Source organism: Geotrypetes seraphini, chromosome 15, assembly GCF_902459505.1.
Source record: "Geotrypetes seraphini chromosome 15, aGeoSer1.1, whole genome shotgun sequence".
Classification (NCBI taxonomy): Eukaryota; Metazoa; Chordata; class Amphibia; order Gymnophiona; family Dermophiidae; genus Geotrypetes; species Geotrypetes seraphini.
In genome coordinates, this window is record NC_047098.1 from 52,903,549 (window position 1) to 52,930,335 (window position 26,787).

The following is a 26,787-nucleotide window of genomic DNA, read 5'->3' on the forward strand; positions in this document are numbered from 1 at the left end:
TGGCCTTTAATCACAAAAAATTGTCTAAGATCATTCTTCATTGGTGGAGTGAAACTCAGGGTTCTGCAAGGTTTGTTTTATCAGCTACCTTGTTTAACATTTTGAAATCCTTGCGTATTCTGGAGATTGGCATAAATACTATATTCAATTTTTCTTTAAAATAGATCAGCATTATGCAAAGACATTTAATTTTTTGACTGTTGCTTTCTGCGATGAATCAATGGATGAAATCCAATTGTCTAAAATTAAATATGAGCAAGTTCCAAATTATGTTCTTACCTACCCGTCCTCTTTTGGCCTTGCCTAAATCCTGTATGATTGGTGAAGTGGAATTAGTTTGCGCACTGTATTAAAACTCCAGGAAACATACACTTCTCCCTCCGTATTCGCGGTTTCCATATCTGCGGTTTCTATTATTCGGGGGTTTTCGGCCGCTGTCTCCGCCCCCCAAAAAACGTCAGCACTAAAGCTCCACAGGAATAGGGATTGTGGGACTCCCACAGTGATGGAAGAAAGTTGCTGCAGGATTCCTGTGGGATTGTAGTCAAAATCTCTGGTGATGCAAGCATGATGCTTAGAAAGCAGTAAGAGAGACAATTAGAGTGCCAGAATGAGGCTTGGAATACCCAGAGAGGCAGCCAGAATGCTACCAGACTGAAGCTTGAATACTCACTAGTTGAACAGTGAACACCACTTGAAAAAACTGTGGGAGACTTTTGTCAGGAAGAAGCAAGTAATAGTGCCCTCTCGTACGGGTAAGGATGGAGAAGATTAATTGTGTGAATGGGTGGAGATGGAATGGTTTTTAACAAGTACAGGTTAGATTCCAGTGGGAACAAGTGAGTAGGGGTAAAACTTCTTACCCTGTGGAACCGTCTTACATCTGAGGGCCTTGGAAGTAGTGACTCAAGGAGTCCTGTAATATCAGCCAAAGAGGTAAGATTCTTCACTCCCTCTCCCCCCACTATGGAAGAAAATACATTTTACCTTTCCCCAGGAAGTGACACATCATAATAAAATTGGCTAATCTCTCTAATTCTACTCGGTGTGAGGGACTCCTTTAGAACACAGTATCTGAGCCCGAGTGCCCCAAGTAGACAGAATTTCCCTCTGTCTTATTTATTTCTGCTTCCTTCATTCCCTGGAGGGGGGTTGTCTTTCCTCCTTCAATCGCTGTCTGGCTGCCCTGAAACCACGAATATCAGTTGAACAGTTATTCATGGTTTCAATAGCAAAAACAATGGCACATTCCCCAAACTGCAAATAACATATTAAAAAGTTATTTGCAGTTTTTCCATATTCGCGCTTGATGCCAGAACGCATCTACCGCAAATACGGAGGGAGAAGTGTACTTGATACAGCTTTAAACCATGCATGATCAAGTTAACAAGATCATTAAATCGGTATTTCATAAAGTGAAAATTGTAAGACAACTTAAAGTAAAGAGAATTTCAGGCTGGTAGTACAAAGTTCAGTTGTACCATTGTTTGCTTTACTACTGGGCATTCAAAAGCGTTGTGAATCATTACACATTCAGTTTTTTCCCCAGGGCCTTTCAGCTGGGCGCTCCGCCCAGCTAATTTAGATAAGCGCCAGGCTGTAATCTCGATCACAATCCTGCTGCTGCTGCCGCCTTCTGCTCAACATTTTAAAAAAAAAAACCTTCTCACCGGCTTGGAGATTTACCGAGCTGACTCGGCACAGCCTAAATTGCAGGATCCTGACTTTTTTTTTTTTTTAGTTTTTAACACCAGCAAGCGACTTGAACCCATGCTCCGGAGCTCTAACGTGCATGCCGCTTCCCTCCGAAACTGGAAGTCACGTCCCGAGGGGGGAAGAGAAGGGAAGTAGGCATGCACATGCCCCGGAGCATGGGTTCGCTATATGAGACAGGTCAGCTTACAACTTGCTTGCTTCGGGCTTTTCTCGTTGCCGGGTCCTTCCTACTTTCTGTTTCAGTGAAGGCAGGACCCGGCAACGAGGAAGGCCCGAAGCAAGCAAGAGCAGCGAGTTGTAAGCTTCCCTCCGTTGCTGACTTATGGAAGATATGTCAGCGATGGAAGGAAGCTTACAACTTGCCTTAGTCAAGCCCTGTACAAAACATGCGGCCCAAAACGGATCTCACTGCCGATATGGCTCTCACTCCGCTCTCCTTTGAAGATCAGCTCAGGAGGCAAGATTTAGCCCGAGATCAGACGAACATTAAAGGGCATTTGAAGGCATCTGAGCAGATTGAGGAAAACATGTCCTGTTTTTCCATGCCTAAAAATACCACCTTGTCTAATGTAATCTCTGATCAGATCCTTAAGAGTGATGCAACTATGTATGCTGGACAGTCTCCTCCAGTAGACAGAGCTTTAAAGCCTGCAGCCATACAGAACCAGATGGTCAAAGGGCTCCGAAGTGTAGTATTGCCAAGGGATCTGTCTCACAAGTTTCTGCTGCTGGCAGATGTAAACACAGCACAAGAAATAGAGACTTGTGGCATTCTGTGTGGAAAGCTGATGCATAATGAATTTACTATTACCCATGTAATAGTGTCAAAGCAGTCTGCTGGACCAGACTACAGTACAGTGATATGGAGAATGTGGAAGAATTATTCAGTGTTCAAGATCAACATGATCTCCTCACAGAAAAAAGATGGAGAGAAAGAGAGGGGCCTGGACCAAAGGGGAAAGACAGGAGGCAGATACTGGAGAGGGAGGAGAGAAGGGAAGGAGATAGAGACATCAGACCATGGGGTGGAGTGGGAAGGAAGGAAAGGAGAAGCGAGAGATGCCAGAGCATAGAGGAGAGGTGGAGACAAAAAATGGAGAGGGGTTGAAGCTGAAATAAATCATGTACAAAGGAGAGAAAGGGCACAGGATATAGAGTTTATTGAAGGGACATAGAAAGAGGGAAGATACCATATGGAACAGAAAGAGGGCAGACACTGGATGGAAAAGGCAGAAAGGGTGGACAGTGGATTCAAGGGGCAGAGATAGGGTGGACAGTAGATGGAAGGGGTAGAGAGAGGGTAGAGGCTGGGTGGAAAGGGCAAAGAGAGAGGACAGATGTTGCATGGAAGGGAGCGAGGACAAATGCTGAATAGAAAGAAGAGAGTGAAGAGAAGATGACTAAAGCAGAAACGACAAAAGGTAGAAAAAAAAATATTTTTGTTGCTTTACGTAGAATCAAGTAGTATTGTAACTGTATTGATTAAAATTTATCAATAGGAAATGGAAATAAGGCAATTTTGGGGGGGAATAAACCCCTTTCCTCAGGTCAGGTCAGGACAGGATACCATAACAGCTGTATCTGTACTGTCTTGATGAAAGATTTGGCCTCTGAAAGCTAATTGAAAAATGGATTAGTCCAATAAAATGGTATTTTCATATTTCTAATTATTTTATTTCTATTTGTTAATTTGTAAAGTGGTGACTTATGTAGAAGTTTTTTTTCAAATTTACATCTACTGTCTTTATATTTTGCACAGTATTAGGGGACATGTGTTACTGTTTCTGTGGTGTTGCATTGTATGCAGAGTCTGGTTTCTTGGTTCAGTTTAACTTTTGACTACATATTTCTATTTTTAGTTTGTGATTATTCCATATTGGGCAAGGGTGTATCTGTGTTCTGTGTGTATGAAAAGGACATGGCTTTCTGTTAGCATCGACTACAGGATCAATTGACTGTGTAGGATCTGTTTTTTGTTTTACAATGCGTGTGTTGGTGTTCTAGTGCTCACTGCAGTGTTTAAGATGCTGCCTTTTCCTAGATGCACCCTTATTGTGTGACTCATGGATTATTACTAAAAATATCTTTTTTTATATAGAGGAGGGGGTTGTTAAAAAAATGATTAGCACTGGCTGTCATATATACTAGGTACACCACTGGATTTAATGACCCTATTCTAACTTTACTGTTGATGTAGGTGTTGTCCCCCCCAACACACAGACACACACATTATAAAGAATTAAATTAAAGTTGTATTATCATCAAGCAGCTTTCAAATGACATTATAAGCAAATAAAAATAAAATATTTTTAATACATTGCTAATTATTACCTGCATCTTTACCTATACTGTTTTGCCCTAGCTCTTACTTTGCACTATAGCAAAATAAAAAAGAAGCAGATAAAGATCAATCACACAGGTGCCCTTCAAAGCTCAGTAACACCTCTCCATAAATTATGTGGAAGAGGTCTGGAAGTGGGGATAGCATCTATTTCATATCCTCAGTGAGACCTCAGGAAGGAACCTAGTGATCAAAACATTATTAGAGGTGTTGTACAGCCATTTCTTGTATGACTGGATGAGCTATATTTATCTTTTTTTTTTTAGTTGTTTAAATTCATGCAGAAATAAATGGTTAGATTGAACCTAATGACTTCATTAACGCATTTCCCTTTTTTAAACCTCTATACTATTTGAAAGAGGGTGAATATCTAATTATTCACTTCTACAATTGGATACTTCTTAAATTTAGTAAAAATATTATGGCACAAGTGTCAAACCTTAAAAAAGGAAGTCATATCGAGCATTGGAAAATAATAATAAATAACTAATAAAAATAGTATACATTTAATTTTCCCCACTACCAAATTTCCCCGCCCCCACCCGGCTACTTTTTCATGCCACCCGGCTGGAAAAAATTTCTGGGGAGAACACTACACATTGCACAGAACACTCTAGCATGAGCAATCTCAGGTCAATCAAGATATGATCACATTATACCTAGTTGCAAGCTTTGCACTGGCTGCCTTTTGATTTTAGAATCCATTATAAAGGTGATAATGCTGGTGTTTAAGACCACTATAAGTAAGGTATCTCCAGTAATCATAGCCACTTTACATTTGCATCAGACCCTGAGCATTACAGTCAGCAACAGATACTTTGATGGATGTGCCTTCAAAGTGATTTACCATGATGATTATTGATCATCTCTATTTTATAAAGCAGGTCCGATTCCTGGAATGCATTCTCTACAGATACACATGCAGTGAGAGATATGAAAGAATTTAAGACCAAGTTGAAACTATATTGTTTCAGCATAAAAAATATGTTTGTGCTGCTTTTCTTGACCACTAAGACCTTTCTTGGATATCTGTAGGCATAACTTACAAGAGAGATCATTGTGGGGTCCCAGGCATTGCAGACACCAGTTGTCCATAATTGATATTGCACTATTGCACAGAATGCACTCAGACCTACTAGAAGCTTTATTCTAAGACATCTTAAACTGGAAAATGGCAGCTGCTATAAATTTTTTGCAAACAGATATTCTGACCAGGAGCGTATGCCAGTTGATGCCAACCCCCCCCCCCATGACAGTGGCACACACACACAAAAATACACCCATAGGAAACTTGAAAATGACTGAAAACCTAAGGTGTAACTGATCAACAAACACTTTGAGGTGAGTGCTCCTGTTGACGTCACACCAGCTCTGTGTAAAGATAAAGACTAGGGTAGATCTGCGTGACAGTGGCAGACAAAGTGGTACACATAGGTGTAAAGTGACTCAAAAGTTTCAAGTACATGCCAAGCTAGAAATGCTAGCCTGAACTCCACTGATGTTTCAATGATGTAAGGACTTGTACCTGTTTGCCCTTGGAGAACACACTTTACAGTGAGAATTAGCAAAATTATACAGTTTGAATACTCTCTACCTTAAACTTCCCCCCCCCCCCAGGGAAGCTATGCCAAATATTCTCATACCTCCTGAATGATCTGCTTCCGTCTCTGTTGACCAATGCTCATCATTTCTCACTTCTGGAGAACTCTCTTTCTGTATTTCATTGCTACACAGTATATTTGTATTATTTTCTTGCGATCCAAGTGCAAGTAGTTCTTCTGATGGTACTGTACTCTGGTCCATGGAAACACCACCAATTCTGGATGTGTTCAAAAAATCAAAGTGTTGGTTGGCAGCAATACAAGAAAAGCCTGTGCTCTGTAAAAGATCTTCTGAACCTATCCCATCTTCAGATGTGCAAACACTACAACCAGAGTCCTCTGTCACAATGTTTAATTCTTCAAATAACTCCCCAAGACCAGGAACAGAGCTGAGGAATTTTTCACGGTGTTCACTCTGAATCAAATTTTTTTGTTTACATTCAGCAGGATCCCCATGAACTGGGCTTGATAAGTTCATATTCTTTAAAATACTTACATAGTCCTTGCCTTCTGCGTGTTTTTTTTCTTCTGAAAGAGTTGGTTTTATTACAATATTTGGTTTAATGTCCATCTCACTTTCCCTATTGCTTTTTACTACATTCTGTTCCCATACAAGTTTCTGACTGGCTGATAAAGTGTCATTTGTTTGTTCCAGTAAGCAATCACTCTCATGTTCCAAGACTTTGCCATTATCAGACATATCAGTTGTAGCACAAGACAATATTTCCTTGGTAGCTGCTAAAATGACCTTAGATATAATATTTACGGCTACTTGTTCAATTTTTTCAGCTTCTTCTTTTACCAAACCCTCATCTTCCGTTTCTCTTCCCAAATTACCTACCACAAATCTCATTTTTTCACAATATTCATTTGCTTTGCCTTGATAGTTAGAAAAAGGATTCCCAATCTCAGATCCATCATTTTCTCTGTAATCGCATTCCATGTAACTATTACGCAGCTTCCCAGTTACTATGGACTCATTTTCCACAGCAACGGTTTCTTCAGTCTCATTGCATTGTGCCTTTTCAAGAGATACTCTTTGTGCATCTTTTTCCAAAGATAAAATGTCATTTGACTCTTTGAGACAAAATGCTTTTTTCTCAACAGCAGCTACATGGGTATCTTTTTCCATGGCTACTTCTTTATTATGCTGAATATATCTATTAATGGTAGCTACCTGGGTACCCTTCTCTATCAAAGCAATTGCCTTGATTTTATGAGTTTTTTCTAGAGAGATATTTTTACAGAATTCAGTGTGCAGAGTCATAGTTTCATCAGCACTTCTCTGGACATTTTTTTCTACAATTTCACTGAATTCTGGACGTCCTACTATTTTTTCCTCTATTGTCTGTGAACTTTTATCTATAAACAGCATTTCATTTACTATTGCAGGTTGTTTTACTACCATCTTAGAAGTAGTTGTGTGGGTCCCTGTCTGCATGGAAGCAATATCAGTCTCATTGAACTGATTAGTCTGAACCAGTTGATTGCAAGGAAATGACAATGTGATAACAGCTTCTTTCTCTGGCTTATGGTACACAGCAGACATATGATCAATTTCTACAGAAGTTTCTTTTGCACATTTGATAGTCATGGCTTTATTAACCAAGACTTTATTTGGGACCTGTTTTGCTTCACATTTTGTTTTTACCTTACTAGAAGAGCAATTCAATTTCTCTTCAGATTCAGTAACTGGGATTAGCATGTCAGCCACTTGGATTTCTTGGGAATGAGATTCAAGTCTTGGTAAACTGAAAGAATGATGTTTAATACTAGTTGCTAGAGGATAGTTATTTTCTTGGATAGTGGAAGAGGTTCCATGAACCATTTTCCATGTTTCTTCATATTTATCATTGGGTTCATTTATGTTGGCTTCAGTGCTCTCTGCTGGGCTAGAAAAGTTTGCAACTAAAGACCTTAATGGTTGCTGCATTTCAGATAGTGGTATTACTTCCACAGTTGACTTTGTGCACAAATCATCATTTCCCTGGCATTTTTCTTGGTCTCTGAATACAGGTTGTGCCTTCATACAGTTTAAGTCGTCTGTAGGCTCAGTTTTGGTCGTTTCTGTTTGCTGACTGTATACATTAGTTGATGCTTGTCCATCATGACTATTAATCTGCTGTTTTTTACGAGCAAAGAACCACCACCAACCAATAAGCGCAAGCACTCCAGGTAAGGTGTAGGAAAAGAATGCACGGAACCGGAAAGTCATTGTAAAAGTTCTTCAGCAATTAGATCTGAAAAGAAAACACAAAAATTGAGCTTTACAATCTTATGAGCAAAGCAGGCATCTAGAAAACTGCAAAAAAATAAGTTCTATAAAGAAATTAGGTTCTTACCTTGATAATATCTTTTCCAGTAGATAGGGATGGTATGCTGAACCATAGGGTTATCCATCTGTGCTCACAAGCATATTGCAGAAGATGTCAATCACAGCTTACCAACTCCTCCTCCTCCTCTGCTGCATCCTTTAGTTCATACCAAAGCTGGCAACAGCCCTACAGAAGATGACTGAAGAAGGGATATGGAGAATTCCCTGAAAAACAGAATTCCGATCTGTTCAGATGAAGTTAAAACAATCAATGGGGAAACAGTAATGTAACAAGCCTCCTAAAGTAAAAATGAATTCAATAAAATACAAGTTAAGCAAGAAATATAAAGAGCCTGAATATTTATGGAGCTCAACCATTCCTCCCTTGTAATCCTATATACAGTTTCTTCCTAATCCAATAGTCAGACGGTGAAATCTTAGCTATGGAGATGACCTTTAAGCTTGAGCCAGAAAGGAGGCACATCTGACAAATTACTGGGCAGGAGGTTCAGAATACCATCCCTATCTACTGGAAAAAATATTATCAAGGTAAGAATCTAATCTTTTTCCAGTGCAATAGGGATAATATGCTGAACTATACCTAAGTAGTCTCCAAACTAGGGTGGGATAGATGAGCCTGCTCGTAGTATTAAGGACCAGAAAAAGGCACCTTCCTGTGCTGCTATGTCCACCCTGTAGAATTTGGTGACTGTATGAAGGGAGGACTAGGATGTTGATCTACAAAATCTCTTTGGGTGAAATTGCCTGAGTATCCACCCAAGAAGACGTCACTCCTCTTGTTGAATGTGCCTTACAGGTGGCTGTTTGCCACAACCAATATATGCAGAGGATATAGCTCTACAAATGTAGATAGTGGCCTTGGAAGCGGGTCTGCCTAATTGGTTAACACAAAAAGATGATCCGAGACACGAAATTCAGTAATTTCAGGTAACGCAAGAGAACTCTCTGGATGTCCAAAACCTTCAAGGCCTTTTCTTTCTTCTTGAACCCTGTGGGATAAAATGCTGGCAACTGGCAGTCTAACCTTTTGGTTGACATGAAATGCCAACATGACTTTTGATAAGGAGGGAACCATACGCAAGGTCACTCACTTCTGTGATCTTGAGGAACGGCTCTCTGCACAACAGTGCCTGCAATTCTGGGACTCTCCTTGTAGATTAACTGTAACCAAAATGACTGCTTTGACCAACAGATCCATGAGGGAGGCTTCCTGCAACGGCTCATATGGAACCCTGCTGAGTCCCAAGACCATATTAAGATTCCAAGATAGAAACAGGTCTCAAATCAGCGGCCTTAGTCTCAGGGAACCTTTCAATAACCTACATCCAGACGGGTTGCTAGCAAAACACTCTTCTCTCAGGCCTGGAAGCATAAGAGTCCTGCTACTTGAACTTTAAGGGACAACACCTTGTCAAGGACCTCTTGGAGAAATGCCAGTACCAACAAGATTGAGACTTTGTCTGGCTCCAATTTTTCTTTACTCAACAATGCTGAAACATCTCTCGTGCTTTAGCATACACCGAATCCATCGTTGGCTTTTTGGTTCCAAGGAGAGAAGCGATGACTATTTCTGAATACACTTTTCAAACAACAGCCATGTCATAAGACCAAACCATCATGGTTGACTCCAGGGCAATCAGCTCCTACGAGAGCAAGTCTGGGTGCACCTAGAGTCTGAGACTTTGCTCATTCTGCAGGCATGAGATGTGTGCCACGAGTGCCTGGACTAATCTGGTGCCACAAGTTCCTGGGTGATCTGCTATTCGGTGGACCACCCAGCCTATCATGGAACACAGAGTAGCCTTGTCTCTGGCCATGGTTGAACAAGGGCATCTAGCCTTGCAATTCTGGGTTCACATCTTCGGCTGAAGAACAGTCGCTTTTTTGTTCTTTGAAAATCACCAAGAATAGAGAGAATGATGTGGGGGGAAAATTTGTCCCGATCTCGTCAGACTCTGTCCATGGACCTGCCCTGTCCCCGCAGACTCTTGTCTGATCCCATCCGTACAAGTCCACCATCAGGAAAACTGAATGCTACATAGAATGCTACATAAAATAACTTGGTCACACACAGAACACAAATGCCAAATACATAATAACTGACCAAAAATGATAAACATAAATTAAACCAAAATTCCAAGAAGCCACACCTTCCATGTAGTCTAACACCAAAGAAATAAAAAGATTCATTTCCTCCTATACTATGCAAAATATAAAGATCACACATGCCAGGGATAGTGTTAGGCCAAGGAGTGCAATTAGGGCAACTGGCCCCTGGCTAGAGAAAGCCCTAAGCCATATAGAAGCTGAAGATAGCACAGGCTAGTAGTGGGCTTCTGGGTCCCCTCCCAAATTTTTGCCCTTGGCCCGACCCAAGTCTAACACCAGCACCGGCAGGATAAATGTTTCAGTTCTCATATATTCTAATCACAAAATAAAAAATAAAATTATTTTTCTATCTTTTGTCGTCTGGTCATTTTATTTTTCAGACAATGTTGTTACCAGGCTCTGGTTTCTGTCATCTCTTAACTCACTCGCCAGTCTCCTGCTCATTTGACATTTCTTCTTCTCTGTGCTCATCTTCCATCTATGTGTACCTGTCTTTCCCTTCCAAGTCCCCTATACCTTCCTGTCCAGCATCTCTCCTGTGTCCATCTCTCTGTATTTATCATTACTATTCTATGCCCTGCATTACTCATCTCCTTCTATGTCCTATTTTCTCCCACATCTAGCACTTTTCCTCTGTGTTCATATACGCCCTCCCATGTCTGCCATGCCCTTTTCTGTCCATGTACCATTCCCATACAGCATCTCCCCTTTGTGTTCCTGTCCCTATTCTCCTCTCCATGCTCATTATTTTCCCTCTGTTTCTGATACCTCCCTGTGTCTCTCCCTATATCTGCTATATTCAGTATTTCATTCCCTATTCCTTCATTCAAGTAGTATGTTCCTTTTCCCTTATCTTCTATCTAGCAGCCTCCCTTCCACAGGTGCAGCACCTCTCCCCCTTCCCTCCAGCAGATTCTATAGCTCTCTCCCTTCCCTTCAGCTCCAGCCCTCCCCTCCATAGGCCAAGCACATCCCTCACTCCCTTACCTTTAGCTTCAGCCCCCCTTCTGTGCCCTCTCATCCAACCTCAACCCCATCCTAGGCCAATTCCTCAATCTACTTTGCCTTACATTGCTCTCTCTCTTCATTGGGGCTGATGGCTCCCCTCCCTCCCTGCTGTAGGCACACATCTTACATAGTGATCCAATCTTTACATAGGCTTGCTCAATGATGCTGGCGGCCTTCCCTCTGCTGGGCTCCTCCTTATGACTCAACTTCCTGTCTTTGTGTAAAAAGAAAGTTGTGCCATAAGGAGAAGCCCAGCAGAGGGAAGGCCACCAGCATCATTGAGCAAGCCTGTGTAGAGATTGGATTGCTCTATAAGTTGTGTGCCAGCAGCAGAGAGGGATGGAATCCAGCTGGACCCATGAGCAAGTGAGGGGGGGCTGGAGCTTCAGGACCTACAAGCGAGGGGGGGAGAGGGCTTTGAGCCGCTGGACCCACGAGCGGAGGTGGGGCCTGGAGTCATGGGATCCATCATGGAGGAAGGGATGGTGGGATATTGGGGAGCTGTGGTGGGTGAGGTTCCCTGCAGAATCAAAGCCGTTTACCGCTCCATGGAGTGGCAAAAAGCTTTGTTCCCAAACCGCCGGTGAGCTGATATAAATTCTATACATTTTTTGGTTTTTATTGTGGCTAGCCACGGTAATGGGTCACCGTATAATTATCTAACCATGAGGTCAAATGTCAGACAACCCCAGTCTCACAATGGCCTGGAACACTTTCAGGGGCAATGACCACTCTCCCTGGTCTAATGTTGTACACATGTGCACTGCAGAAATAGTCTTGCCAGTGTGTTTCTGTCCAACAAAACAACTTTTGCCTAATGTTGGAGCGAAGCACTCCTGGTGCCTCCCTGCCTGATAACATAGGCCACTACATTGGAATTGTCAGAGAAGACTGACTGCTTTGTATTCCAGCAAAGGCTTCAGTCGTTGCAGCACCAGATGAACGGCTTACAATTTCAGCCTGCTGATAGATCATTTCCAGAGACAAAGTCTATTGTTCTTGAACTGGGTGACCATTGCAATAAGTTACTTCCCTAGCCAAACAAGCAGGCATCTGTCGTTAGGATGGCCCAGGAATCGATCCGGAGCAGGACTCCCTTCACTAAAGACTGTTGGCAGAGCCACCAGCTCATGCTGCTTCTGGCTGCTGCTGTCCAAGGGAGTGGAAGTTGCAGGGAGTCTCTGAAGTGACCACTGAGATGTATCCTGGAGGTCACCTCTATTGTGGTCAACATCGACCCAAGGACCTGAAGGTAATGCCATGCAGTCGACGCTGGCTTGGCCAACATTTCTGTAATTTGACTACAAAGTTTCTGTTTGCGCGCTTCTTGAAAAAAAAAAAATCTGCCTTCTGTTATGTTGAATAAAATCCCCAGATATTCCAACGATTGCACTGGAACTAGGTGGTTCTTTCAAAAGTTCACAATCCAGCCCAGACTCTGCAACATCTCCACAACTACCTCTATCGCTTTTTCTCCTTCTGGATGGTGCTCCAATGAGTCAATCGTCCAAGTACAGGTGCACGTGCCAATCCACTTTGCAGACATAAGTGGTGACTACCACCATAACTTTGGTGAAAGTTCGGGGCGCCATTGCAAGCCCAAAGGGAAGCACTAAGAATTGGCAGTGATTCTCCAACACATGAAATCTCAAAAACTTTGTGTTCCAGGAAAATGTATGTGAATGTAAACTTCCATCAAATCCAGAGTGGCCAGAAATTCTCCTAGCTCTACCACTGCAATGAAGGACCAAAGGAATTCTCATAGCTGGAATCAAGGAATTCTCAAAGCTGCATTTAAAAAAAAAAAAAATTTATATTCTGCATATCCTACAATTCTAGGCGGATTACAAATTATTTAAGTACTCATGAATTTTTCCCTAACTGTCCCGGCGGGCTCCCACTCTATCTAATGTACCTGGGTCAATTGGGGATTAAGTGACTTGCCCAGGGTCACAAGCAGCAGTGCGGAATTTGAACCCACAACCTCAGGGTGCCAAGGCTGTAGCTCCAATCACTGCACCACACACTCCCTTCGATATGATTAAGATCCAGGATGGGTCTCCACTCCTCAGCCTTTCTGGGGCATGACAAAGTATATAGAATATCTGCCGAAGCCCGAGTCTTCTGAAGGAACTGGTTCTATGGCTTGAATATCTAGCAACCTTCATAACATTGCCCAGACTTTTACTGCCCTCTGTGGCTGACCCACAGGCAAATCCACGAACCAGTTGGAGAGGGGGCACACAAACTATCTTGTAACTCTGTCAATCTCCAGGATCCAGTGGTCAATCATTATTTGTTTCCAGGTCTCAAGAAAGTCTGTAAAGCGGTAACTAGAACCTTGGTTCCTGGAGAATTTCTGTCTAGAACCTTGAAAGGCTCTCTGGTTAGAGGCTCCTGTGGAGTACTGGTGAGAGCACTGTAATCCACAAAAGGACCTCTGGCTGTTCGGGGTCTGCTGTCTGGTAAGGATTTTAGAAAAGTGGGACCAAAGACCTAACTGCAGTAATAGTCAAAAAATACTTTTCAATAAACCCCATCCCCCAAATTTTCCCCATAGACCAGGGGTGGGCAACTCCGGTCCTCGAGGGCCGGAATCCAGTCAGGTTTTCAGGATTTCCCCAATGAATATACATAGAAAGCAGTGCATGCAAATAGATTGCATGCATATTCATTGGGGAAATCCTGAAAATCTGACTGGATTCCGGCCCTCGAGAACCAGAGTTGCCCACCCCTGCCACACCCTATACTCACAGATCATGTGCTGGGGAAATAATGCTGCAACCTGCTTCAGTTCCCTTAAGGTGTAGCTAGAACTGGAGGGGTACTCTGTTTCAAGCCTCCGGTCAACTGCCATGTCAAGATCTTTGGCCAGTCGGACCTTAGACTAATCCTCTACCTCCCCCCACTCAAACTGTGATCCGATGCAGAAAAAAGGGAGAGGTGAAGTTGCAGCCAGCACCCTGAGCATCCTGAAAGGCCACTATTTATACTTAACAGCCTGTGCTCCAGCTTCTGACCAAGTCAAGGAAGCGAGCAAGTGCTGAGGGTCCACAAGCTCCACAAATCTTCAGCAGGATGGCTGTACAAGTCCCTGAAAGATACACCTTGCAACTGCAGGACTTAAATGTCTGCTCCTTTCTAAGGAGACAGAGCAGTCCCTTCAAACCAGATCACTTGACACCATGACAAAAATCCATGAAGCAGCCGAAAAAGTGAAAACACCGCAAAACAATAAAGAAATAACAGTACTGATCAGAAAGACATCTTAATGCTCGATTGCAAAAGGAAGAACTGAAGGGGGCAGTAGAAACCATAGAGGAGGATGGAGTTGAAAAGCTGTGATTGACATCTTCTGCAATATGCTCGCAAGCACAGATAGATAACCTTATGGTTCAGCATACCATCCCTATTGCACTAGAATTTACATCTAGATGTGTTTTAAGAAAAAATATTAAATGTTCATACTGCAAATACAAACTGTAGTAAAGAAATAAAAAAGAAAATCACAAATATTTTAATTTTGGTTTTTAAAATCTGTAAAACAATCACAGCATATAAGCAGTAATTCTATACAGGGTGGGCCAGAAGGCAGATATTCTCACATGTGGGTGACAACATCCACAGAGCCCCGGTACAGACAGTGAGAAGCGTATCATCACTTTAAGCTTCAGCAAGCTTTTTAGACTGTCCACACTGCATGAGTGCCTTCCTGCCTGACGATAGCTCACAAGGTCATCAGTTCTATGCCCAAGTGAAGAAGCCAACAAGGGAGGTGGGCAGGTTGTAAGAATATCTGCCTGCTGTCCCAGGATAACACCGTTACAGTAAGATAAGCAGGCAGCATATTCTCATATGTGAGACTCCCTAGCCTTAGAAAAATAATAATAATAATTTTATTTTTATATACCGCCAAAGCCATGATAGTTCGAGGCGCTTTACAACAAGAGGTGCTGGACAATCAGATTCATTCTTTCATTATATCCAAATAAGATTATTGCAATGCCCTGTTTCAAGGTATCGCCCATAAGGAGATCAAGCGTTTGCAGATCATACAAAATACAGCTATCAGACTTATCACAAAAGCAAAAAAATTTGATCATATCACTCCTCTCCTCAAGGAGGCCCATTGGCTCCCTGTGGCCCATAGAATAATCTATAAGCTCTGCCTACTTACATTTAAATCCCTTCATTTTAAATCTCCGGCATTCATTTATAAATTACTAATTCCTTATTCTTCTAACAGAACTTTAAGATCAGATAAACAGTGATTATTAACAATTCCTTCATTAAAAATAATTAATACACGTCAACAATACATCTTTTCAGTTACAGCGCCCCAAACCTGGAATTCTCTCCCTATCTATTTACGTGAAGAAACTAATTTGGACAAATTCAAAAGCAATCTTAAAACTTTTTTATTTAACGACGCTTTTATTATTTAAATTTATTCGGTTTTTTCTTTTATATCTTTACAAGTTTCAGAATTGATTCATTTTATGCTAGAATAATTTTTTTAATCTTTTTCCCTTTTATCCCACCCATATGTGTTTTCCCTTATTTGTTTTTTATTCTGCTCAAATATATTGTAAATTCTCCCCCTACCTACCCTAATGTTTCCGATTTGTCTTGTAATGAAATTGTTCTGTCGTGTTTGTTTGTTTTTTTTTGTAAATTTTATATATTGTAATTTTAAACTTGTGTTAATCGCTTTGAAATTGATAAAGCGATCAATCAAATATATATTAAACTTGGAAACTTGGAATACAAAGTCATCGAATACAAGGTTACAGAATGGAAGTAGTGAAACGCTATAAGATCCTTAGGTTACAAATCGATTAAACAAATTTGTTTTTATTGATTTTCTAAATATGAAGTAGGATGAGGAAGGCATGATAATGTTTCCCAGCCAGTCATTCCATTTACCTGCCTGGAAGGCAAGAGCTCTGTGCATGAATCTTTTGTAGCGGCAGTCCTTTAATGTTGGATAGGTGAACATGTGAATTCTGCGAGTGGGCCTAATAGAACAGTCCAAATTAAATTGAGAAACCAAGTACATAAGGGCCAGGCCAAATATTGATTTATAACAAAGGCAAAAAAATTTAAACAAAACTCGTGCATCCAGGGGCAGCCAGTGAGGTTTTTGATAATAGGGACTTATGTGTTCCCATTTTCTCAGCCCAAAAATCAGTAAAACTGTCAAATTTTGAATAACTCAGAGTCTTTGGAGGGTTTTTTGAAGGTTCCCAAATAAATGATGTTACAGTAGTCAAGTATGCTTAAAATGGAAGATTGAACCAATAAGCGGAATGATACTGCGTCAAAATATTTTCTGATGGTTTTGAGTTTCCATAATAGAGAAGCATTTCCTAACCAATAAATCCGTGTGTACATTTAAGGTAAGGTGTCAGTCCAGAGTCACTCCCAGAATTTTTATGGAATAGTCAATAGGGAAGGCCTGTCCATTCACAAAAATCGTTGAGTCTTTAATTTTATCATTTGGGCTTGCCAAGAAAAATTTGGTTTTGTCTGAGTTGAGTTTAATTTGAATTCGGTCATCCATAATTCAATTTGCTTTAAAATGAATGACAGATGATTATTTGTTTCAGAGGACAGGGTTGTAAAGGGAATGACTATAGTGATATCATCTAATGAAAACCTAGGCACTTACTTCACCTATATTTTGAATGAAGAGTACTATCATAGATCAATCCGTTCATGCAAGACGTTACCTCGCAAGTCTGCCCCACTTCATTCTACAAGCATTAGTAATGTTGATTTTTATGGGTCCTCAGAGGGCCACCACGCACTCAAATGTATCTCATAGTGCATATATAATCTGTGGTCTGACCATAGGGAATCTGTCCAGGTAGCTTATTCCTAAAGAATCTTGGGATGGAATTGTTCTTTGGAGGAAAAGGTTACTAGATCTAGATGGTGACCTTTGTGGTGGGTTTTTACCGGAGTCATAGAAGGCATTTGCCAGATACACCAGACCTGTCTCAACATCTGGAAATTCAGGAGGAAGATGAGCTCCGAACTCCACCATCCCATTTGTAATCTGTTGAATCCATTGAAGACAAACATGTGCCACATAAGAACTACACACAGCAGCCTGCAAAGTTAAAGTCACAACCTCAAATGACAACTTCATGGAGGTCTCCACTTTCTATCCTGGGTATCTTTCAGCATCACCCCTCCCTAAATAGGCAAGGTTTACTTGGCAACTGCAGCCACTAGAGCATCTACTTTTGGAAGCTTAAACTTATCCAGATCAAACTGATCCACAGAATATAACTGCCTCATAGATTTCTCCACCCGGAGACTTGCCTCTGGTGTGGACCATTGGGCAAAAATGAGCTCCTGCATGGTATCATGGACAGGGAATATCTTGGGAGGTTTTCTTGTGCCAGCCATGAGAGGGTTAGTAGCCACAGAAAACTGTTTCAGCTTGTGAAATATTAAGACTTTGTAATGCCTTAGAAATAAGTGCTGTGGGATCATCCTGCTCCCCCACCAGGACCTCCCCCAAATCCAAATCTTGCAAATTAACATTATCCGAGGACCCAGAAAAGGTTGGGAGAGAGACAGAAGTCTGTGCCTAAGAGCAGGTCTCCCTCAGATGTGGAGACCACCCTGCAGCATTTAGCCCCCTGTTGATTCTGCCTGGAGCCAAAAGAAGGCTGGTCAGCAGTGGCCTGAGAAAAAAGTCTCCTAATACACTTGTCACAGGCTGAGTAGGCTTAGAGTCCTAGCAGTGGCAATTCTTATGTTATGGCCTGAAGTAAAAGGCCTTGTGCAACAAAAGCACAAATCCCAGAGAAGAGAGCATAGCCAAGTCCACAGACTGAGTTACAGCCGTACCAGATACACCCCGCCGTATCTAAACTCCTAGAAAACACAGCCGCAGAGTCAGCGAGCTCCTCAACCAGAGATGAGGCCTGTGAAATTAAGGGAGCTGCTGAAAGGGAACAACACGCTTCATCTGCGTCAGAAAACGAAGAACCCTCCAGTGCCATGATGGAATCTTCAACAGCCTCAGCATTCCTTAACAGCAGTTTTGCCTTAACCACACAAGCCTCGAACACTTATGATTTTAAAGTGTTTGAGGCTTGTGCAGATGAGGTCAGAGCTTGCAGTAATAGGGCAGGGACAGGAAAATAATTCATGGGAACGGGAAAATGAGTTCCCACGGGTACAGGGAAAAATTTGTCCCCATACCATTCTCTAAGGGGGAGTTCCACCCAAGAAGAGGACCTGCAAATCAGTGCTCTCTACCTCCACCTACTGGTAGATTTTAACAATCTCACTAGTCTCTGGATTCATCTGCTGCTGACGCTAAGGAAGATATGGTCTTCCCTTAAGTTTTCTTTTAGAGTTCCGAGGTAGGAACTTTGATGCTTGGAAATAAAGTAGTGGCTGGTAAGTTGGAATATCTTTTTTGCAAGTTCTGCTACAAATTTCTCAGTGCTCGACAGATATCTCAAGTATCATGGTCGTTAGGGAATCACTTCTTGAATATAATTGGGTCATCAGGGTCTGAATCTTTGAACTAGTGCTGTCTGATTCAGGGGAAAAATAATTTTTGATTCAATTTGATTTTTTGATTCGATTTTCCTGCCCAATTGGTTTGTTTTTTTTCAAACATCCTGGTGGGTTTATTTTATAGCCTCTTCACCCCTTTGCCTTCTCCTAACCACACTGGCACTGTGGTATAAACAAAATAAACAAACAAAAAAGACTTTTCCTCTCTGTTAAATCCTAGCTCACGTTTGCGGTCTAACACCAGCTCTGGCAGGATACACATTTCAAATCTGACATATTGTAATCACAAAACAGAAAATAAAATTATTTTTTCTATGTTTTGTTGTCTGGTCATTATTCAAATCTTGTTGGTCCCAGGCTCTGGTTGTCTTCTGATAACTTGCTTGCCAGAGTCTCCTCCTTTCTTCTTTCTCTGTGCTAACCATCAATCTTCTATCTCTATCCTCCCCTTCCGTTTTCCTTCCCTCCCCCGGAGGTCTGGCATATTTCCTTTTTTTCATCTCCATCCAGATCCACCTTTTCTCAACTACCCTTTCATCCAGCATCTCTCCCTCCTTCCCCACCACCCCAGGGTCCACCATCTCTCCCTTTCTTTCCCCAACTACCCTCCTATCCAGTATCTATATCCCCCCTTCCACACCATCCCTTGTGTCCAACTTCACTCCCTAAATCCCATTGTCCACCATCTCTCTCCCTCTCCTCTGTTTTTAGACCCATTATTTCTTCTCCCCCCCCCCAAAGTTTGGCATATGCATGTCTCTATGAACACCCCCTTTCCATCCCTCCCTGTACTTTTACACCAGGGCCCCCCTCCCCTGAAGCCCTGCACCACCATCCCCGAAGGCCTGTCCCCCCTCCTTTGAAGGCCTATGTGTTCCCCCCTGGCCTCCCGCACACCATTTACCTAATATCAGCAGCCTGCAGAGAAGTATTGCCGGTGCTAGCGATCTTTGCAAGCTGCCATAGGTCTTCAGAGCTGTTTCCTCTGCCGCGATCCTGCCTCTGATGTTAGAGGAGGGGCGGGACAGCTCTGAAGACCTATAGCAGCTTGCAAAGATCGCTAGCACTAGCGATCTTCTCTGCAGACTGCTATTAGGTAAATGGTACATGAGAAGCTGGGGAGAAGCCGGACACCAGCACTTCCTGACTGACCCTCCCCCTCTAAAGCAGTTGCGGCAGCGGCCAGCCAGCAAGAGGCAGCACTGCCGCTCCTGATTTAGGGGGTGAGGGGGGAGGGTCAGTTACCAAATTGGGAGGCTGATTTTTTTTTTTGTTGTTTTAAATCAATTCGAATCAGTTCACCCGAAGTGAATCAGTGAACCGATTTGAATCGTGAATCGGGCAACACTACTTTGACTATCTCAGACAAATAATCCTCAAGTGCCTCCTTGCCTGAACACAGTTCACAGCAATGTAGTATGCAATATTTTGAATCTAACTAAACTGCATACAATTTTGCCCATTAGAAATCTGTAGATCATTTAAGGAAGTAGCTGCCAAAATAAGTTTTATATTTTGATGAACTGCGCAGACGCACACAGAATGGGTTCAAGCAGAGCTGGCTATAACACAATTTTGGAGAAAGCTCACAAAATTTAGAGAAGCCATCTTCAAGTCCATGGCGTTGTTGATAAGCTACTCAAAGTTATTTTAAGTTGCACAATAACAGGTGTTTCTGCTTTTGCATCCATTCACCACTTATCTTTCTTGCCAGGGCATAATCGAGAAAATTCATCATCCCAATAGAAATTTTTGACCCTTTGCTCAAAGTCAATTGAAAGGATTGTCCCCTGTCTTTTTCCAAGCATTACACACCTTTGTCACTTTTAAAGGTCTCTGGCTGGCTCTACCATTTGGGATACTATCCTTTACTCAGGCTACTTCAACTGAAACTATGAGCCGACGGAGGGAGGAAGAAACATAGAAGAAAATTTGCTACCCCCTCCCACTAGGGACACTATAGAAGGACAGGACATGAAACATTGCACATAATAGATTTTTGTTTCCAGATAGGTATGAGGACTATAGTAAATGGATACATAGTTTAACTGTTATCCTGTGTAAACATAGCATACATATATAATAGTGTAATAATAGAGTAATAATGCAAACGCAATAATAACACCTTAACCAAACATCTGAAGCTGTATTTAAAATTAATTACAGATGCCTATGAAAACCGCTCTGAATTGATCCTCCAGTCATTAGTAGCGGTATAGAAGCTTCCAATAAAGATAAAGATTAAAATACTGCATAGTCTCCTCAATAGTCCAACTGTGTGGGGCTAATATAAGGATCTGGACTTTTTGAGCATGACGTTGCAATTTGTAGCTTTGCCTTCTGTTCCTCAAGTAATGTCAATCGACTTTACACTTTGCAAAGCCTTTTGAGTCTTTTTTACTGACTTTTTGGTACTTTTGTGGTGACAAGCCAAGCTGTACAAGACTAGAATTAGCCTTGTCTTAAAATTTCAATACATCTTCCTCTTCATTTGATGAGTCAGGTGGTTCTTCAGTCAACTGTTCCTTTTAAATCATATCTTGCCTGCATCTAGGGCACAGTTTTTGCCAGGTTTGAAGGTACAGTAGTTCCAGTCAAAGCATGTAACCGGACTGCTGTTGAAATGTCCAAACATAGAAACATAGAAAATGACGACAGAAAAGGGCCACAGCCCATCAAATCTGCCCACCCTAATGACCCGCCCTCATAACTTCACTCAGTTAGAGATCCCACATGGGTATCCCATTTTTTCTTAAAGTCTTGCACACTGCTGGCCTTAATCACCTGCAGTGGAAGTTCATTCTAATGATCGACCACTCTTTCGGTGAAGAAATACTTCCTGGTGTCACCATGAAATTGCCTTCCCCTGATTTTCAGCGGATGCCTTCTTGTGGTCGAGGGTCCTTTAAGAAGGAAGAAATCGTCTTCCACCTCGATACGGCCCATGATATATTTAAACGTCTCAATCATGTGTCCCCTCTCTCTACGTTCCTCGAGTGAGTATAGCTCCAAGGAATGTAATCCCTTAGAAAACGGATCTGAGAAGAGAGAATCAGGCTGGAGGGAAGAAGTACTAAGGGGTGAGGAAAATGCTGAAAGTGGCAGGCAGGATGAGACTAGGAAGGGGAAAAAAAAAATAAAAAAAAATCAAGATTTAGGAGGGCATAGTTAGAAAACAAACCAATGCCAGTTACCCTGACCACATCGAAGACTTCAAACCCAGTCAAATAGCTACAGGAGAGAACCTGAACAACCACCCCATCATAATCACTCAGCCCACTTTCCCAAGCAAAGTTAAGTCTTTCAGGCACTAACCTGCAAATGAGCAGTAGGAGAGTTGTATTATTATACAATAACACAGACACACCCACCCACACAACACAAGTACACATAAATAGATAACAAAGTTGAAAGAAGGCTAAGTAGTGAATGTATTGCAAATATGCCCGATTTTTGGTTTAAGCAAGATCCTTTTTAAACAGCTGGAATAAGTGGGCATGGAAAAGGAAATCATGAGCTATCACTAGTCAGTCGAGAGATGAAGGGAAGGTTGAAGTAAAAGGTTTTGTCTGGTCTTCATTTATCCAGGATTCTAGTGAGCAGAAATTTCATAAGAAAATGAACACGACAACCTGCATCATAAGCAAGAGTGGAAAAAGTTGCAGTTAGAACTTGAAATGTTACTATTAGAACTTGAAATGTTACTATAGTCAAAATAATATGATTCAAAATTAACTTGTAAACCAGAGTACATTATAAGTTGGCTAGTTAGTAGCCAAAGGCCCAAAACCTACATCACTAAATTTTATTAAAAATGGGAGATGTATAGTTAAAAACCTTTATTGAACTTGCAATGAATCATCAACAACTTAGGGGTCCTTTTATTAAGGTGTGCTAAAGATTAGAACGCACTAAAAGCTAAGGTGCCCATATAATATAATGGATATCTTAGTATTTCGCGCACACTAAATCGATTAGCGCACCTTAATAAAAGGACCATTAAATGTCCATTTTGATAGGCCATTTACAAGAGTATGTGAAAGCAGTGGATGCCATAACCTGAGTTAGCATGGAAACCCAACAAGCTTAGCTGAACTATGTAATTTCACACCTCTAGCTTATTTGCATATTATACAAACATGCCATTTTTTACCACTGCATGTATACGAGTGTAAATAATGCATGCATTTGAAATCTAACTTCTGGCCAAAGCAAGGCCAGATCAAATATGAACAATAACACAAAAAAAAATTTGGATGATGTACAGTTGAGATATTTGCACCCAAAAGACAGCCAACATTTGTATAAAGCACTAACATCATTTCTTTGTGTAATTATCTTTGCTTCCAATTGGCTGCAAAGCTTCTTAATGCAAATCCTATGTGCATCCATTTGCCATGACTGTTGGTAGTTATGACTTGAACTGTAAGTCAGGAGCAATGAGGAGTCAAAATAGGCATTACATTTCTTTTATAACATTTTTTGCCTACTTTGCTGTCTTATAAAAGGGGAGGTACAACAAAACAAAAGTTCAACCATTTTAAAAATGTAAGCTCCCCCCCATCTGAAGTCCCACAGCAACTGGCACTAATCTAAAAGCACATAATTTAAGCAAATGTTCAATAGTTCAAAATCCGACTTCTGGCCACAGGTGTCATAGTATTCCAGAAAGGTTCCCAAACAGCCGTGAAATGAAGACCACATACTGAGGAAAGGTCCGGAACACTCCGACGTTCCCAAGCTAGCAAAGTAATCATCTGGACCCTCCACAAAGAAAGCATGGGAACTACTGGCTCCAACCAGAACAATAAAATACATTTAAGAGCAGACAAAATTGACCATCGCAGGAAGGCCCTAGCACCGGGTTGTCTAGGGTGATGAGAGGGTGGAGCTCCGAAAAGTAGCTCTGGTGAGGGACGTACTGTCATCTTCCAGATATGTCCAATAAAAGCAAATAAACTGGTCCAAAAGATCTGAACAGCCGGGCAAGACCAAAACATATGGCCGAGAGTGGCTTGAGCTTTTGTTTTGTTGTAAGGAGTATTGGATCTGTTGTTTATTTTTGCTCAAAATAAAAAATTATTTAAACATAAAAGGGGAGGTAAATTAATGTTACATTCCAAACTTTGCACATGAAGTTGGTGCTAGGGATTGTATTAATCCGCAGATTTTCTCAATTCTCTTGAAGGCTTTGTTGGGCTGTTGTGGTTGGACAAAGTGCCATTTTGGGTTACGCAGAGCACAGCCTTTAGGTCTCAAACCAATAGGGATCCAGCGAAACATTTTTACATGGTTTTTATTTGAGGCTATAGGGAACATCCACACAAAATGTTATTCAATTTGTAGGAAGTTGAGTGGGAATGATTTTCAATATTGAACCCCCTTGACATGAAATGACCCATATACCAAAATGAACACACACTGCAAAAAAGTTCAGACAAACTGCAATAGTTGTGACTTAGCTAAAAGCCACCACACAGTATCTCCCCTATATACTGTATTTCCCTTATAAAACCAAGTTAAAATCATGTTTGAAAATAAGATACTGCTAATTGTAATCTGGGTTTATGTAAGAAAGATCAGAATATGAGATGGAGAAATACTTTGAAGGCCACCCCTCGTGCCTGATAAAACTAAATAGATATCTACAGGTCTATCTCCTTCAACAGCTGCACTCAGGTGTGCTGCTGACCTTCTTTATAGTTTATGAATGTCTTTAAAAAAGGACTCTAAATCTACCTATTGTACTTCCATTGCTATACAGGTAAACAAAGCAAACACCAAGTATGCTACTGTATTCATGATCCCCAATCCCTAGAAAAAATGTGACCACCTAATATTAAATTTAATCATAGTGGAAAGAACAAACATTGCTTTTGGTTATTTTAATACCCTCAACACTCCACACTCCATAAGTTAAAAAATAGACATAGCTCTAAAATTCTAACACACTTCTCCTGCTTTACAGTTATAAGAAGCAAACCCTCTTCTAGTTTCTTGAGATTAAAACCACCAAAAACTCACCTTTCAGAACAGTAAATGCAGTACAGCAAGTCTTAACATAAGTCACACTCTGCACTCATGTATACATTTCAATAAAGCAATTCACTTTTGTCACTTGCAGCACCTGGTATTTAGCCTTACAGCTGGCTATGGAAATAGTTCCTCAACAACAACGACACTGGGCTAATAAGTACATGGTATCTGCATGCCATGTTACTCAAAGTCGCTCGACTCATTTTACCTAAACAAAAATAAGACTAAGTTAAGTGCCTCTCAGAAATTAAAGAATTTCGTTTTGCTTTACAGTTGTAAAGAAAGAAGCTAGGTAGGCCGTTTTAAAACATATGTTGTGAGCGTTTACAGCTATAGCTATCGTTATTCTAAAGCGCGAAGCTCAAATATGCACAACAAAGTTAACCAAAATCATGAAGCTCATTATTAATCGTGGTTGAAAGAACCAGAGAAACGAGTAAAGGCTGATCTCGGTAAAAACAACCGCTGTAAGCACATGGTGGCAAGTGACATTTCTAAATTTACCATTTAGCACCACGCCTTATACTAGTGACCTACAGCCATTTAAAATAATCACAAACATAGTCCCTTCCAGCACACGTCCGCCTACTCCTTGCAGAAAATTCAGAGACGGGAGACACTGTGGTGTATGTAACAGATTTACCTGCGCATAAACAAACGGCTAGAGATGACCTTCGAGACCGAAAATTACCATAAGGCTGGGCGACCTTGGTGGAATAACTTCAAGTCCCTCTTGCCCTTGTATGGACCCATTTGCTAACACAGCCTCCTCTCCCCTCCTCAGGTACTGCAGGCGTCCTTCTGCCTTCTTGCCAGGAACTCAGAAGGAAGGTTTCAGGACTGACAAGACGAATTAAACGCTGAAAATGCAGCGGGGAGAAGCTCCACGACAATGTCAGCGAGCCTCTCACCGCTGTACTACACGCCGGAGGAGGGGGAGGCCCCCGCTGGAAAAGAAAGTCATTTGGAAGACAAGCCCTCCTCCTGCTCCACACCCTCCCGGTGGTGGTGGTGGGTGATTTGGGAACATAAAAGGAGCACTGCTGGAGGTCACGAGCTGAAACCGTTACACGCCTCGCTCCTCGAATCTCCTCGAGTTCCTCAGGCAGCCGAGCTAGGCCGCAAGCCGGCCCTGGAGCAACGGCCCGAGCGGAGTAGGGAAAAGAGATACTTGACAGCTCTCCACGTCCATGCTCTACTCAGACACTCACCGTGAGCCGCTTACTATGGTAACTGCAAGTAAAAGGGGAACGAGCCCCCACCCCCATCCCCAAAAGGTGCAACAGCTTCGCTCCCCTGGTCAGGTTGATGCGGTCAGGTTCTGTCAAGACTTAAGTTAAGTACCTGCGTCGCCCTTTCACCTTCCTTTCTTCTCTCCCCCACCTGGGGGCGCGTGCACCTACATACACGACACCAAGCTTCTATTACTTGCCGCCCGTCTCGAGACCAAGTCTACTGTCCACGTGCGGCGGTGGATGCTACAGCTGCTGCCACACGGTGCGCGCGCCAGACTTCCGCGCGCACGGAGAAATCTCCAGCCAACACTCTACATTAAAGCTTAAGCTTTTTGTTGCCACCTCCTCCAACCGTTCTTTGCGCGGCGGCCTCGCGAGACTCGGCTCGGACTTGACAGCTGTGCGCTGAATTACAGACGCTTCTCGGAGGAAGGAAGGGTTTTTTTTTTTTCCCTTTAATTCAGTGCGCGTGCGCCTTGACACTGCTGTTTCCTTGCGGAATAAACAGCTGGCCTTATTCGGGCTCCTACACGCGCGCGCTTTAGGAACACTCCGCCTACTTCTTTTGCATCCCGGAAGAACACGGTGTCTCGTAATTCCACGTGTTTAGTAGCGTCCCCAAGACATGCTTGAGATTGATTCGTCAGAAAAATCGCGTCACTCCTTCGTCTACTCTCCGCGGGATGATGTTCAATAAAGTTAGGGAAGAGTTGTGTGCCGGGTTAGCCTTGATGAAATGCGTAGATATGATAAATGGGAGTCACGTGCAGTACCAGGCCTCAGTCAATCTCTTTTGGTTATTGCGTAGTTTGCTATAAAAACAAACGATTCGTGCACTCTGTCTTGGCACTACAAACGCTT

At 42.0% G+C, this 26,787-nt stretch overlaps 1 protein-coding gene across 4 annotated transcripts in view; it reads right to left on the reverse strand.

Moving 5' to 3' along the window:
• Nucleotides 1–26,486, reverse strand: part of AKAP1 (A-kinase anchoring protein 1) — a 192,839-nt gene extending 166,353 nt beyond the window's left edge. The window contains exons 1-2 of one of the 4 annotated variants that reach the window (XR_004537072.1): nucleotides 26,036–26,486; nucleotides 5,701–7,898 (exon numbers count right to left, since the gene is read on the reverse strand). Coding sequence is in view for 3 of the 4 variants with exons in the window: in XM_033921572.1 (XP_033777463.1) it covers nucleotides 5,701–7,873 (2,173 nt within the window). In the remaining variant the exon portion in view is untranslated. The other 3 variants (XM_033921572.1, XM_033921574.1, XM_033921573.1) reach the window with 3 other exon arrangements.
• Nucleotides 26,487–26,787: the final 301 nt, after the last annotated feature.